This window comes from Prosopis cineraria, unplaced genomic scaffold (assembly GCF_029017545.1).
Source record: "Prosopis cineraria cultivar Desert tree isolate PC_DT_omini unplaced genomic scaffold, ASM2901754v1 PC4, whole genome shotgun sequence".
Classification (NCBI taxonomy): Eukaryota; Viridiplantae; Streptophyta; class Magnoliopsida; order Fabales; family Fabaceae; genus Prosopis; species Prosopis cineraria.
The window spans coordinates 39,234,059-39,249,448 of record NW_026555335.1 but is presented as its reverse complement, the minus strand read 5'-3'; the positions used below and the strand labels follow the sequence as shown (position 1 = coordinate 39,249,448).

Sequence of the window (15,390 nt, the reverse complement as noted above, 5' to 3'; positions counted from 1 at the left end):
CGACCTTTTTTTTTTTGTTTAAATCAATATAAAGCATCACCATTTAAATTATTAAATTAAGTGAAGAAATCAACATTTTTCAGTTGAGTTGCGAAGAACTTTTCCTATTTATGTGATCAAATCTCACTATATTAATTTTAAAATTTTATTAGTGAATAATTGGTAAATAGCGGAAATCTTTACACAGGATCCAATTTATCCTTTTTTTAAAAAGATTTAAGGAACAAGAAATGAAGCAGGGTGCAAGCAGACGCATACGTAAATATATAAGAGGAGACTTGGAGGAGGGAGGCATAAAGGCCGTGACAGAAGAGACTGGGAGGTTACGTCGACGACAATGGACCTCCTGGTGGAGTCTACCTCCAGCGCTCATTTCTCTGGTCGTTCCATGACGACGTCGTCTTCTTCCTTGTTGTCTCTCACTAATGACTGTCTCAGTGGCCCTCCGCAGCCATTTGTGATCGGTATATTTATAAGCACTGATCTCATTCCAATCTTCTGCTTCTCACAATTTTCGGTGCTCTCAATGACTCTAGATCTTGTGCAGTCATTTGGTTTTCCTGGAAAATACAAGAACAAAACAAATGCGTTAAACTGATTTTCTAGCTTGAATGAGAAGTTTTAATTTGCTCTGCTTTCTCGGTTAAAAAAAAGAAAAAGGATAAACGTACTGAAACACAAAGGTCTCGCTTCGGCTACCTTGTATGCTTGTTTCGCACGTCTCTGTTTCTCTATCATCTTCATTACTTCTCTGCGTTTTTCCCCTTCGACTAGTTTGAGTGTACGAAGAGTGCTGATTCAAACTTTTACTTACTCCGGCTTTCCAACACTTTCTTTTGGTGACATCACGCATCTTAAGTGACAAACTCAATGATATGCGTGATCTAAGATCCATGTGCGCCTTGATTCCGATCTAGCAATTGGACAGGGGTCTCTGGAGGTACGGCATCAGGCAAGACATCTGTGTGTGATATGATCATTCAACAACTGCAAGATCACAGAGTGTTGGTAGTCTGTCAGGTTAGTCATTCCGAAATTCTAGAATGTTCTCTAGTAAAATTTGGTCCAGCCATTTTTTGCAAATATAATTACTGGATTCCTATTGCTGAGTTATAACTAAATGATGAATGAGATGATCTAATTTCTTATTCGCTTCTTAGTGGTGTCTTGCTTGATCGCAAAGACTAAAATCATACTTTTAGCTTTGTAATTAATTATACGTTGTTTTCGTAGGACTCTTTCTACCGTGGTTTAGCAGATGAAGAATTGAAACGCGTGCACGAATATAATTTTGATCATCCTGTTATATAGATCTTGAATTTTGTTTCGGCATGGCATGGTTCTGAAATCAATTCTGGTAATATACACCTTATGTTCTGGATTATGTAGACGCCTTTGATACTGAGGAACTTGTAGATTGTATCAGCAAGCTCAAATCTGGACAGTCTGTTCGTGTTCCAGTTTATGATTTTAAGACACATCAGCAGTCGTCTGACAAATATACGCTGGTAGTATTCTCACATTTTAAACTAAATTTGGCTGACTGTCAATTATTATCAGACATGTTGCCAAACAATTGACGTACTTGTGTATTTATCCCAAAAAAAAAAACATCAAATCATACTTCCTTCAAGAGAATAACTGAGTGTTTGGGTCACTGTATGTTCTAAAACTACAATGAATAGAGGTGCTATTCTCTTAAAAAGTCTAACTAAAACGCAGGCAGAAGCCTGAATTATTTTCCCTTTTTTTGGGCTCACTTTTTGGCAGGTCAATGCATCCGAGGTAACCATTTTGGAGGGCATATTGGTTTTTCATGAACAACGTGTCCGCGACATGATGAATTTGAAAATCTTTGTTGATACAGGTCTTCATTTCTGCCATCTTAATATGGTTTCGTGCTATTCTATCGTCAATCATATGTTAAATAAATCGAAGTACACTAAAGTTTTCTGTATTGCGGGAAAGATAGTTTAGAGACAAGGAAAATGCACTAAAGGTCCAGCATATATAACACTTGCCCCTTGCTCTGTCTTCTCCTTATTAGGTTGTAATCCATGTAGTACAACTATTCATTAAGGCTTAATAGAAAAAGTTGCTCTTGTGTAGCGACTTCTGAGCTCTGTGCAAATTTATAATCCTTCTATCTGCAAGACATTACAGCCTAATTCCACAACCTTGCGGGTTCTCTTATATTTAAACCTCTGCTTTATATGTCAAGGCCCTCATAGGAAGAAGGATTTTTTGAAATTAGATTCATTATCTGCTTTGGTACAAAGGTGGGAAGTCCAAGAGGAGGAAGAAAATCCCAAGATAGGATCAATTCAACTCCTCAATACTTTTAAAACCCAACCTTCAAAAGGCAATAGGTTGGTACATGTGAAGGCTAAGTTAAATGGGAAGCTAGTTAGCATCATGATAGATATTGGGGTAGACCACAACTTCATTTCTCCAGAAGAGGTTAAAAAGGTAAGTCTTAAAGTTGAAAAAGGGGGAGGTTTATTGAAAGTTTCCAATTCTCCTCCTCAACCTTTAGTTGGCATTGCTTGAGGGGTTGAGCTATATCTTGGGGATTGGCATGGAAAGATAGATTTCTCAGTTGCTCGTGTGGACGACAATAAGGTGGTGCTTGGTTTGGAGTTCATGCAAACGGTAAAAGCTTTTATCATACCATATCATAATATATTATGCATCCTCGAGGGAGGAGTTGCTTGCATGGTACCCACTTCATAGGGTAGATTTTCATGATTATCAACCATACAAGTACTAAAGGAGGATAGTATGTCAAGAAGGCCAAAAATGATCTCATCTCATGGAGAGATGAATCATAAGAAAGCCAACAAGAAGAAGGATCCTTGTAAGAGGAATCCCAAGTGCATGAATCAAGTCAGTGACGAGGGCGTCATTAGTTTAGGTGAGGGAGAATGTCACTACCTATGTTCAAATATAAGACAACCCGCAAGGTTGTAGAATTTTTGAAGACCTCCAGGATAACAAAGAGAATTCCAAAGTTTTCAAAAAGGATCCAATATGTTCTACAAGTATCTAGAACAATCTAGAATTATCGAGAAAAATCTAGAAAGATCTAAAAGTTTTTAGAAACTTATGGAGGAATGTGGAGATATCTAGGATAATTTAGAATATTCCACACATATCTTGAAGGTTATTCTCTAAAAATATCCTTGTAGACATCTAGATATTTGTTGTAGATATTTTTATGAAACACTCTAGAAAATGAATGTAAATCGTAGGATTAGATTGATCTCTACTGTCCATCAAGGAGGTGGGAATTTTTTAGAGAAAGGGGAGGCTTATAAATAGCCCACAATCGCTCATTTGAAAACTCAAGCAAATCAATAAAGCTCTCCAGTTCATTCACTCCAACTCTTTACTTGTGCAACTAGTCCTCTTAAATCTCTTTGCCTACTTTATGGGTTCACTTACTTAGTCAAGATCAAGAGATTGATCAAGCTAAAGTCGGCACGGTTCAAGAAAAGAGAAATTCCAAGGCCGTGACACTAGGTGAGTTCTTACGCTGGGAGGACAAGGATATTAGAACAAACAGAATAACCCTCACTGACTGTTTCCTCATCTACTTGCCGGACTTTGGGTACGGAGCTTCAACTTTAACAGTACAATTACTGGCTGAGAATTGTAGGTCATGATTTTTAATATTATATGCTGTCTTTCTAGTCTTCCGAACATCATGGATCTTTTTACAGCGTGTCCGTCTTTGAATCCTCGTGAAAGATTTGTAAAGTACAAATTAATATGTTAATCTTTCGTCCTTCATCTAAGTTTGAAGGGCACCAAAGTCATGCGGGTCGAATAATGGAAAATTATGTGTCTAGTACCAAGAATTGTTCTCATGTTATATTTGTCTACCGTAAGTTTGTGATCTTGATCCTGCCCAGCACTAGGCTCCTTTTGTAGAAGATATTTTGGGATGAGACATGCTGGCAAGTTTTCAATTAGTTCTCAGTAGAAAAGCTCTCTATACATCTAATATCCTCTGTTTTTGTTGTCTTACTTGCATGTTATGCAGATGCTGATCTAAGGCTTGCCCGCAGAATTAGACGGGACACAGTTGACAGGGGTAGAGATGTACAGTCGGTACTGGAACAGGCAAGTCTTTTTGTTGTCTTAAATTCATCACACTGACCAATAAGATGAATATCATCTGAGAAAAATTAAACTATTTTGCGCGTTTGGAAATCCAAGAATTGGTACAAGGATATATTAAAATGATACCATTGACATCCAAGGACGATAAATAAATAAATAATACCTTCCACGCTGACTCTGATGATTCAGTACCTTTGAACAAAGTAGAGTCCAATATAATGAGCAAGGGCTGGTCCCAAAAATTAAGTTAATACCAGCTTTCGAAATAATAAGCAAACAATACGATTCATGGTTTATATCTTTCAGCAGGGTCACGAACTTACCATTCTAACACATTTTGTGTAAAAGGATATGATTACAAGAGTCCAACGACAGTAAGCGATCATTTTTCTTTTAATTTGAGCACAAGGATAATTATCGCAGTCTTGGGATTGGGGAAGGACTAATTAATTAATACTCCAAGTTCTATGTCTCTCGCATCTGTGGGACAAAAGGCTAGAAGAAACTGATCGGCACAGTATAATACAATATTTATGTTGGAAGGAAGTCGCCAGAAACTTTAATGACTGCACCTTCCTGATGCTGCACGATCAAGATACACACTTTTCTGCTGATGTTATTCCACTAAATTTTTGACAACATTGAGTGGCTGATACATAGACCTTTTTTAATGACTTTCAGCATTCAAAATTTGTTAAGCCTGCCTCTGATGATTTCATTCTTCCAACCAAAATATTTGCCGACATCATAATTCCTCGTGGGAAAGAGAATGTAGTAGCAGTTGACTTGATTGTTCGACATATCCGCACTAAGCTTGGCCAACATAACCTCTGCAAAATATACCCGAATTTGAATGTTATCCACTCTACATACCAGGTGATCTTCATCATCATAATCATCATCATATCCTTCCTTTTAACTGCGTTTTTTTTTTTCCTCTGCTTCTCTTTCCCGTGGAGATATATAATTATATACGTTGTATGCATTTCTGATGTTGAAGCCCTCTGACAGATTATAGGCATGCACACTTTAATTCGTGATAAGAATGTATCGAAGCACGATTTTGTTTTTTATTCAAATAGGCTAATCCGTTTGGTAAATAATGACCTTACGCTTTGATTCTAATAATGGCTTAATGCTCTTTCTACATTATTTATATAGCCATTTACAAACTTCTACAAACTAATTTTAGCATCTAATTTCACAGGCAGTCGAACATGGTCTAGGTCATTTGCCATTTACAGAAAAGCAGGTTATCACACCTGCAGGTCTGTCTGAGAGTTGGGAGTTTTAGTAATTCATTGATCTCACGACCGAATATTTAATTATGCTTTGTTTGAATCGTGCTGGTTTTCTTCAGACTACTGCAGTATTTTTTATGTTATTCCGTCATTCCAGGATCAATTTACACTGGAGTTGATTTCTGTAAGAAATTGTGCAGTGTGTCTGTTATTCGAAGGTAATTTCCTAGTTCAAACGGCTTACCCCGTTGCTCTAATCCGTCATGTTTTTATACATTGTCCATTGTCATTTCTTAATCTCATATATATGGTGAATTTTGTAACGGGCCATTAGGCAGCAGTCATTTTAGCCCTTTAAGATAACATTACAATGCCCAGTACCAAAGTTCATTTCCCTTTCAAAACACTTCTCCTCAACATCATTTGACAAGAAATTTACTAAGTCGCAACTCGTGTATATCCTACTCCTATACGTAACCTGAGTTGCACAATCCAATTCAAGTGATCATATATGTGAAATTGTGAGCTTCCTTATTAGTATATTGCTGGGTTATTAGGAACTATTTCGATGATCCAGTTGTTCTTTGAAAAGGTAAATATATATTTGTGTAGATAGAGAGAAAGAAATGCCAATTGTGTGTAAATTGGTTGAGCTTTGTAATGTCTCAGTGGTGAAAGCATGGAGAATGCTTCGCGTGCATGTTGTAAAGGAATTAAAATAGGAAAAATTCTTATCCACAGTGAAGGACGCGATGATACCCAGGTACTAGTTCCTATGTCTCTTGTTTTTTTGTTTTTTCTTTGGTTGGTGTTGTGCAGTTCTCTGGAACTGGTTCACTTACAATACCCTCCGCGCTCTCTATTTCTTCTTCTAGTATAAGCTTATTTATGAGAAGCTTCCAAAAGATATTTCAGACAGACTTGTTCTCCTTTTGGACCCAGTACTTGGTGCACGTGAATTACCGTCTTCTATTATGTCTTCCTTTGTTTTCTCTTAATAAGATATTTCACTATCCTTCTGTTATTTTCATTTATTAACAATGGTTCTACCTTCATTACTTGAGGGGTTCGTATCGTATTTTAACATTTTTTTAATAGAAACTAAATCATATATTCAAAAAAGGATAATTAATTACATGAGGATAGGAGCTAATCCTAACCTTCTTTAATTTCATCATATCCATGACCTCGCCACAATAAGGTAGAGGTTGATATATCAAAGGCGTAAAAATCTTATATTAAAAAAAAAGGTGTAAAAATCATTAACTAACTCATGGGAGAATCTGGGCAACAAGTATGCATACTGATCAGCTTCTTAGACGTAAAATTAACAGATATATACCAACCCCTCTCAAAGCGCTTTCCAGCTTCCTCTAACCTCAACAATAGGATATGTCTCCCCCCCCCCCCCGGCGTACTCATGCACGCGCGCAAAAAGATGTGTTTTGTCAAGTGAAGCGTACGTGCAAAATACCTTTGGTAGATCGACATCTTTCTTCAAAATTCTAGCTTCACATTGAATGATCTGTACAGGTAACTCTACCAGCCAAGCCATTGAGCTTCTCATACGGACTGGAGTTCCAGAGTCCCGCATTATATTCCCCAACCTCATCTCTGTAAGTCTTTTCTGAATTCTAAAATTAGAAACCAGGAAAACGGGATTTACCTTCCTATGTCCCTCCTCTATTCGCGGCTCTATATATAAATCTGTCTATATATTTCAACGCATGATTTCAGGCTCCTGAGGGAATACACCGTATATTCCAACGTTTTCCATACCTGAAAATCGTCACTTCGGACATTGAAGCTGGACTAAATGAAGAGCTTCGAGTCACCAGGGCTGGGAGAATTTGGAGACCGCTATTTCGGTACTGATGAGTGACCCAAAAAAAAAAAAAAAACTTAAACAAACACAAAAGCGGAAGACGATTCTCACAGACTCAGAAGGTAGGGTCTGAGCGCGACAGATATCAAATGCTATTTATTTCGTGCACGTACTCACTTTGTCCTTGTATGTAAAATATTTTTTAAAAATTTATTTTGTTTTTAAATATAAATAATGACAATAATATTTTAATATTTTTAAATAATTAAATAATTTTGCTCTTATCTCAAAAAATAAAATAAATAAATAATTATATATTTTCTCTACCATATCATAATATTAATTATAATATTATTAAGGATAAAATTTAAAAATTATTATATTTTTATGTGAGTTTAATTAAATAATAAATATTTATTAATATGTAAAATTTGATTAAAGATATCTTATATGTGGAGACAAAGGAAGTATTTATTTGTTGACTCATACTAGTTTCTGTAATTGAACAACTATTTAATAGAGCGACATTCCCAAGACAAAGTAAATGGCCTTGGTTGCAAGCCTTTTGAGTTTGATCTTCTAAGTGTTTCGTTTGAATTTCAATTAGATATAGGAGATTATAAAAATAATTAATTAAATAATAAATTTTAATTATAATTGATTATATTATAACACAATTTTTTTTAAAAATTATTTTTTTAAAATTAATTTTAACAGAATTGAATATGTTTGAATAATTTAATTAAAATTAATTTTATCTATATAAATTACTATATAATTTAATTTTTAAATACCAAACATTAATTTTTATGAAGATATAAAGTTTAAATTTTATTAAGAAGAAAAAAAGAAAAAAATTTAATTTTATTTTTATTAAATTATATGTTTTCTTTATAATTTTTTCTTAAGCCTTTCTTTATAATTTTTTCAATATTTTTTGACTAGCTTTTCTGCAAAAGCTCCATCAGCTTTTGAAATGTTTGAATAATTTTGTGAAGAATTAATTTTTTGAGCCAAAAATTAATTATTTTTGCTATCCAAACACACACTAAAAGACCTCACACACTTAATTGCTGTCAAGGAAGATTTTTTTCTTTTAAAAAAAATTGAAAAGCCAAAAAATACCTTTTTAATCAGTTGAGATAGAACATCTGCATTATGCTCGTTTTATTATGTTCATTAAATAGTTAATTTTGATAATAATTAAACAAAGTACCAAAAATTTTAACAGGAGAATGTATCAAACTTCTGTAACAACAATCTTCAAAAGAAAACCGTTTTTATTCACAACCGAGGAATTTTTTTTCGGGGTAATTACTTCATGTTATTACACGCACAGATATCAACCAACGTAGCTAAAAATAACCCAACAGCAAAAATCAAAAAGAGAATAAGAATGCTTTGATTTTATGGTGGCAGTGGCACACTGGCAGCTACAACCTACAGCTAGCAAAGCAGATAAATTTAGCATACATATTTGAGAAATATACCATTTGTAGTTTAAGTCTTGCTTGATTGTAATCAAACTAGTTATTTAGTCGTGCGGTCGTGCATTGCATGAGATTCAAAAAATTTTCGTAGACCATAGTTTACGACAAATAACTTAGATTCTAATAGTATATTTATATTTTCCAAGATCAAGTGGATGCAAAGCTACAAAAATGTAGAAAATTATGAAGTTTATTTATCAATATGAAATTATGAAGTTCACGTCATGCTAATGTGATGAATAATGTAGTTTATTTATCAAGTCCCTACATATGGGGCCCACGTCTAGTTATACCAACTGGGGTAAATTCAATAAATATTCATATGCAAATTAATTGTGTTTCTTTTACTGAAAGAGGGAAAGAATAAGAAGAGAAAAACAAAGGGCAGAGAGCAACGCAATTTCATCAAGGTGATTTTGGGACACTGATACCTGTAGCTAAAATATGTGGGCCTTTAAGTGACTATAAGCAAAGGGAGCTAATTGTATAATGGATTTCAAGTTAAACAAAAACTCCCGACCAAGAAACCAACCTAGAGGCTGCATAATCCGAAGATGCAAAATTTAAAACGTGATTGTGTTTTGCCTATCTGCAGGAGCCACACACTGCCACAATGAACGGTAGGATGGTATATTGACTGCATCAACCCCAAGTGCAGATAAGTTGCGAGCATACTCCTGTGATGAATATGTGCAAGAGTCAGTTTATGTTAAGTGTCAGCAATTAAAAAGTTTATTAGACGAGGCTTAAAAATTCAAACATGACTCAACATTCCCACATATCATAGTGCTTTGCATGTGCAGGAGTGAGAGCAAGAGAAGAAGAGATCATGCATAGAAAATTGGAATTGATTGTTGTGCCTACCTGAATGTCAAGGAACAACTGCATACAGATTTTATCCGTGTCAGAGACATTATGATCTGAGACATCCGAACTAGCTCCGCCTCGCCTTTGTTGTGCTCCCTGCCGAATTCTCTGGAGTGAAGACTCTGTCTTCCTCGCCTGATCATGATCATCATTTATTAGAACGATTCTAGGGATAGAATCCTAAATATTCACAAGAAAATTCAACGGTGCAATTTGGCCTTGGACACTTACCACATTAACAAGATCAGCTGCTAATTCGTAATAACGGTCAGTGATTTCAGTTGCAGCACCTAGAAGTACTTTATGTCTGGCTTCACTTGCCAAATATGTTGCAGCTCTCTCCCCATCCAGGAAAGCCTGGAATGTATTGGAATGTCAACAACATAAAAAATCATGATTGAAAAGTATTTATCGAAAAAAGCAAGAAATATATCCTATCCACAAAATTATTTTGCACATGTAGTATCACTTGTCTCCCAAACACAAATCGTGATATAAATCATTATATGATAAAGGCACAGAGCAGAAGCACTATTCCTGCTATCTAGGATTAACTTGAGATTGCAAATCTTGAAAGGAACCATCTTCTATATATACCAAAGAACAAAATTTCCCTTTTCAGATAACCGTAACTAGTTAAGATTGCAAATGGCTTGCACTAACGATACCGACCAGACTCAAAATCCAATCAGAAATCATCATCCTCACAACTTGAGCTAAACACATGGTGGAAGAGTGAAACTATAAAATAAAAAATTCCACAATTGAACAATATTGCATACCTTAAGAGGACGCAATGCCCCAGAAACATAAGGGGAATGCCTCACAGGAAGAGGTTTATTAGTCATCCTGTAGGTTGCTGTTATTCCCTTCATCTGCCTCAGGTCCTAGATTAATTTTAAAGTATGTGAGCGTATTAGAAGGAATTGGAAGAAAATACATAAGCAAAAAGATTTTTAGGAAATATTATATATCCAAATCCAACAACAAAACCAACTTAAACAACAATTTGGTAAATTAAATCACCTCAACTGACTTCTCCACAAGTGACTCCACCACTGTTTTGATGACTAAAGGTTCCAAATCTTTCAATGATTGACCACCTTGTAAAATGCTCTGCCTTACCAATTCAAGAACATCGGAGGAACAAGTGGATAGAATTTGAAGCACGTGTTGAAGAAAATCACCGTCAACCTGCTCCTCCAGACATCTGATATCATGCATAATCTGCAAATTATTTAAGATCTGTTATAATGGAGGTCAAGCACGATCGTGCCTTTTTCCTTAGATTGAATTTTTTTTCATGAATATCTGACAAATGTGGCAGGCAGGGCCAGCTTTGGCATATCATAATCATTACCAAGGATAGCATACCTTCAAAACAATTTTTTAGCAATTTCTTAATTCTTAATTCAGAAAACTCGGTTGTAAAACCTTAAGAATTTCTAGGCAAGAGGTAATTGGTATAAAAAGAAGAAAGTGTTTAACGAAGTAACTCATGAAGTATTACTTGAGCAATCAGAATAAGGATTAACCAGATGTTAAAACAACTTGTAACCGAAAAGAAGTCCAGAAGAAAGCAAATAAATATGCTACAATCGAGGCATGATGCATACAAAAATAAAGTCATCCGCAACAGCTGAAACAGCCCATTCAGACCCTGGGCTGGTGCTTGTGTTCCCAGTCTTGCGAGCAGTCAGCCCAGCTGACAACCAATTAGTGTATCTGTAAAGTTTTAGGAAAATCTGGTCATTGTTCCATAAAAAGAATCAACAGAAATTTGCAACATTTCAGTTTAAACTGACCTAGCAAGAAGCTGCAAGGATAAGCGGAGGAACTTATCAGAACAAGAAAGCAAAAAAACATCTTCTCTCCAGCATGACCTCAAGCTCTCCAATAGAGTGACACTCTGTTTTAGAGTTAGATTTTGATAGTTTGCTTCACCAGGGTCTGAATTATGAACAGGGACAAGACTTGATGTTATAAGCACAGAATCTAGAGCTCCTGCTATTTCCTGAAACCTAAAGCAAATGCAGGTATCATTTCCATGTCACCAACAACTAAAAAAAATTCTTTAGGATCATGACCATCTTATAGTAGATGAAGTACCTCAGAGAGAAATATACACCAATATTCCATTGCTTCATGAACTCTGAATAAATAGCTTGAGAACGAAATTTAGCAACTGCAGATCTGGACGGGCAGTAGCCTTCCATGAAATCCAGAGTTATAAAATTTAGTGAATGAAATCTCTTAATACATGTAGAAATGAAATTAATAGATGCACTAACAAATTGATACCATAAAGTTCTTTCATAATTGAAGGCCTACATTTTTTATCTTAAGGGGAAGAAGTGGGTTATGATGAAGGAAGACTTGAGTCATTTGACAACTACCTTCAAGATGAGCCAAGAAATCCAGGCTTGATTTGTAATTTTTCAAGAACTCTGTTGGTCTTCCTGGAGAAAATGCCCCAGGCTTTCCCTTCTGGATTGCAGAGAGAACCTCTTTGAGAATTGAATTGGCCAAGAAGTCAAAAACATGCAACCCAGAATTTTCTGCACCAAAAACCAAACTTCAGACAGATTTAATGCAATCTAGAGATACTGCTATTATATTCAACACCGGCATTGTGTTCTTGATAGGTGAATATGCCTGATATATTTGCAGAACAATGGCTTGAGTGCACGACTGTATTTCAACAATTCTATAATATAGATAAAGACAGATAACTCATGGTCCAGCTGGCAGGACATATGGTAAAAAATAAGTAGAAGATAATTCAATAGTCCAAATTTTTAAATACAAAGATAGACTAAGGAATTGACAAGGTCCATATAACTAATGCAGCATTGATTTATTCATATAGATAGTGAACACAGATATGTACCAGCTGAAGAAATCTCCAATAAAAATTTACAGTCTTTATCAATGCACTCCTTAATCTGCTCATAATCACTATCAAGTCCGTCTGCAGATGATTCAGCAGTCATGGCTGAAGGTCCATGTGGAATAATCTTCTGTATCAATGGGGCCACGATAGTGGTTCGAAAAATTTCTTCTGCATTCTTGGTGTTATCAATGGCAGCATATGCACGTAAGCAATTGTATATTGCAGTTGCATCTCGGTGCTCTAGACCATCAACAAAGCAATGGCCCAAGCTTGCATCTAATATTAGGCTAGCATTTTGAATCCTCTTCTCCATATTTTCAATAAAAGGCAGGTTCTGTACTGGCATAATTGAGAAAAAGAGATGAGCACAGAATGTATTGAGGTCTAAAAACAAGACTGAAACAATTTTCACCATTTTTTTCCCACAATTAAATAGTCCAGATCAGAGAGCTTTCATGTTACAATGAATCGCCAACCTCAAACACTAAAAGGATCAAGTCATACATACATGTAACATGTTTTTAACTTTAAAGACACATCAGGCAATAAGATACCTGGCTCTCTAAATTTTGGCTGATTTACTCTAGGCATATTTCAACCAAATTTTAGAAGGCTTTTCAACTCTTTGACATAACAAAGTAAAATGTACATAAAGATGTGAGTCTGCAGTTTATAACACATCATGGTGATGAAATGACAAGAAAGACAGGACCTGCATCAAGGTAAGTAAAAAAAAAAAAAAAAAAATCCTCCAAACATATAGTTCCATTACATTATCTATACTTAAGATAAGCTCAGAGAGCTGATAATTGTAGATGCATTAAGCAGTGTGTTTTCAAATAAATTTTTAATTCCTTCACCCAATATTCAGCTTCTTAACAGGATATAACCTCCTCTGTGGCACAATATAGGAAATGCTCTTTAGGCCTCATGTGGCAGCCTTGAAAAATGGATTAGTTATTTTCTTTTACAAAGTATTTTATCAACTTCTACGATACCATGTAGTTTGGCAGATTTGGTTTAAGTGAAGACAACCAATTTCCTCCGTAGACCTTTCTCCTCCACAGTCCACTGACCTCACATAATCTACTCCAATCATGGGTCAAGGAAAGTGTAAAGTAAAAAATAAAGGATAAGATACTAAATTTTAAGATCTGCTTATTTATAGAATTCAAAGCCCAAAAACTCGAAAAAGAGAAAAAGCAAAAGTTACTTCCCACCGTACTCTGCATGGCATATATTTCAATTCACTGGAAACAGTTAGTCCTTCAAAAGATGATTTGGCCACATGTATAGTAGTAAGAGAAACAACCAGATTCTCACCATGCTTCAGCAGATCCTTCCAACCCATAATTTTCTATTCAATTATTTCAATCAATTTCTGTTTTTTTTTTTTTTACAAACTGTAAATAAAGTGAAGGAAATTAAAGCAAACCTTGGCATGTGTGACATAGAACTTCAGCCGGTTCATCTCACTGGCGATTCTCTCCAGCAGCACGCTTTGAGTTTCTCTGACGCTAGTCCCATTCTCAGCATGTTGCACAGAAATACCATTGCTCATGGAATTTCTCTCTGCCAAATTCACATCTCCATTTGACCAATCAGCAGGCACACTAGGTAGCTCCTTTATTAGTTTTTCAACCTGGAATCATTTAAAAAGAAAAATATATAATAATACTAAGAAAATAATATCGGTGCACTAGATGTGATTGACTGGATCTGGATCCTAAATTGAAAAGATTTTAGGGCTTGAAAGGTATCTTGAGTAACTTCTTTGGGGCAACTCCTTCCGCTTAAAAGAAAAGGGACAGATGTTTTTTAAATTAATTATTTCAATCTCAAATACTCTGTTCCAAATTAGAATTAGGAATCCTGTCTTCATTCCACAACCACGCCAACAAATATTTTTTTTGCCAGACACGCCAACAAATGATTGAGAACGAAATTATCAGATTTGTCAGGGTTATTACATTTTGCTACAGAATGGAAGGAATTACATCTCTCGGGACATAAAGTAATATCCGTATCGTGAGCCTTCCTAATTCCATTGTAACTTGACACAGCCAAGTAGAAGAAAGCATCATGTTCTCACGTCATAGTAACTCGAGTAACATCGATGTCAGACAACTTGTAAAACTCCATTAACCGCGTAACACGAGAAAAAGTTGTGCTACGTTCAATATGGAAAATTTTCCGCAAAAATTCCCTACTGAATGGACATTTAGGCTTTACATTATAGATCCGGAACGCTGCTATGCCTGATTACAGATGATATTCCAGTAAATAGCCCAAAGTTATTCACTCACAGACAAAAGTACTTACCTTAGATACCACGTGAAATGTATCCAGAAGAAGCTCCAAAGTCTCCCTCGCTGAGGCTGCCTCGGATCTTTGCCTTAGCCCGTTTTTCATGGACACTAGCGAACCTTCCACTAATCCCCTGAATTGCTCAATTTTATCTCTGAGCTCTACTAGCGGGGCCCGCATGCGCACCACTGCGGCGTCTACATCGACAAGCTTAGTGCTCAAGTTTACAAAATCGGCATAATCACGATTAATTAGATCGATGAGCTCGTGATTGAGGGAGGACAGGTAATTCTGAAGCTCTGAGCGAAGAGTGTCGAAAGGGACGAAAGTACGGAGCTCCGAAATGTACGATTCAGAATCGAAATCCGGGGATAGAAACGATGCAGGCTTAAACCATAATGGGTGAGTATCGAGAGGATCCGAGAAGAGGTCCGCGGCGGATCTGGGCGGTGGTGTGTGGATCTGATCCACCATCCTCCACGGTTTTATCTATTCAGCGTTTGGTTGGTGAGAAAATGCGAGAAAACAACAGAAAGCTAGGACTACGGGAAGCGCTTTGCACCTCGGTGTGGGGGTTCTCTCTGAACGAAGAGGTTGTTAATTTCACCAAGGAGGGCAACTTGCCTGCTCCACGCCATCGGA

General features: G+C 36.0%; 3 protein-coding genes across 3 annotated transcripts; 1 reads left to right on the top strand and 2 right to left on the bottom strand.

Annotated features, from left to right (window-relative positions):
* Nucleotides 1-253: 253 nt before the first annotated feature.
* On the bottom strand, nt 254-895 carry LOC129309017 (uncharacterized). Its single transcript, XM_054950365.1, has 2 exons — nt 700-895; nt 254-560 (listed from the first exon to the last, which is right to left on the bottom strand). Exons 1-2 carry the CDS (start codon nt 893-895, stop codon nt 370-372), a joined length of 387 nt encoding a protein of 128 aa, XP_054806340.1. The 3' UTR covers nt 254-369.
* An 11-nt stretch (nt 896-906) lies between these two features.
* LOC129309016 (uridine/cytidine kinase UKL1, chloroplastic-like) lies at nt 907-7,417 on the top strand (the record flags this gene model as incomplete). Its single annotated transcript, XM_054950363.1, has 10 exons — nt 907-940; nt 1,390-1,508; nt 1,771-1,867; nt 4,046-4,125; nt 4,807-5,001; nt 5,333-5,393; nt 5,524-5,584; nt 6,036-6,129; nt 6,900-6,982; nt 7,104-7,417. Coding segments are annotated over 10 exons (870 nt in total), but the record flags the coding sequence as incomplete, so codon positions are not given.
* Nucleotides 7,418-9,002: 1,585 nt separating this feature from the next.
* On the bottom strand, nt 9,003-15,390 carry LOC129309789 (conserved oligomeric Golgi complex subunit 2). Its single transcript, XM_054951505.1, has 12 exons — nt 14,764-15,390; nt 13,877-14,083; nt 12,439-12,775; nt 11,945-12,106; nt 11,658-11,757; nt 11,354-11,569; nt 11,165-11,273; nt 10,575-10,775; nt 10,331-10,435; nt 9,780-9,905; nt 9,546-9,683; nt 9,003-9,358 (listed from the first exon to the last, which is right to left on the bottom strand). Exons 1-12 carry the CDS (start codon nt 15,220-15,222, stop codon nt 9,245-9,247), a joined length of 2,274 nt encoding a protein of 757 aa, XP_054807480.1. The 5' UTR covers nt 15,223-15,390; the 3' UTR covers nt 9,003-9,244.

Bases quoted from the DNA above. Each gene is read 5' to 3' on its own strand.
- LOC129309017 (XM_054950365.1), bottom strand. From the start codon at position 895: ATGGATCTTAGATCACGCATATCATTGAGTTTGTCACTTAAGATGCGT. The intron at 561-699 runs GTAGCCGAAGCG...TGTATTTTCCAG, and splicing joins GTGCGAAACAAGCATACAAG to GAAAACCAAATGACTGCACA.
- LOC129309789 (XM_054951505.1), bottom strand. From the start codon at position 15,222: ATGGTGGATCAGATCCACACACCACCGCCCAGATCCGCCGCGGACCTC. The intron at 12,776-13,876 runs GTTTGCTTTAAT...ATGCCAGTACAG, and splicing joins TCTATGTCACACATGCCAAG to AACCTGCCTTTTATTGAAAA. The intron at 11,570-11,657 runs GTACTTCATCTA...CATTTGCTTTAG, and splicing joins GGTGTATATTTCTCTCTGAG to GTTTCAGGAAATAGCAGGAG.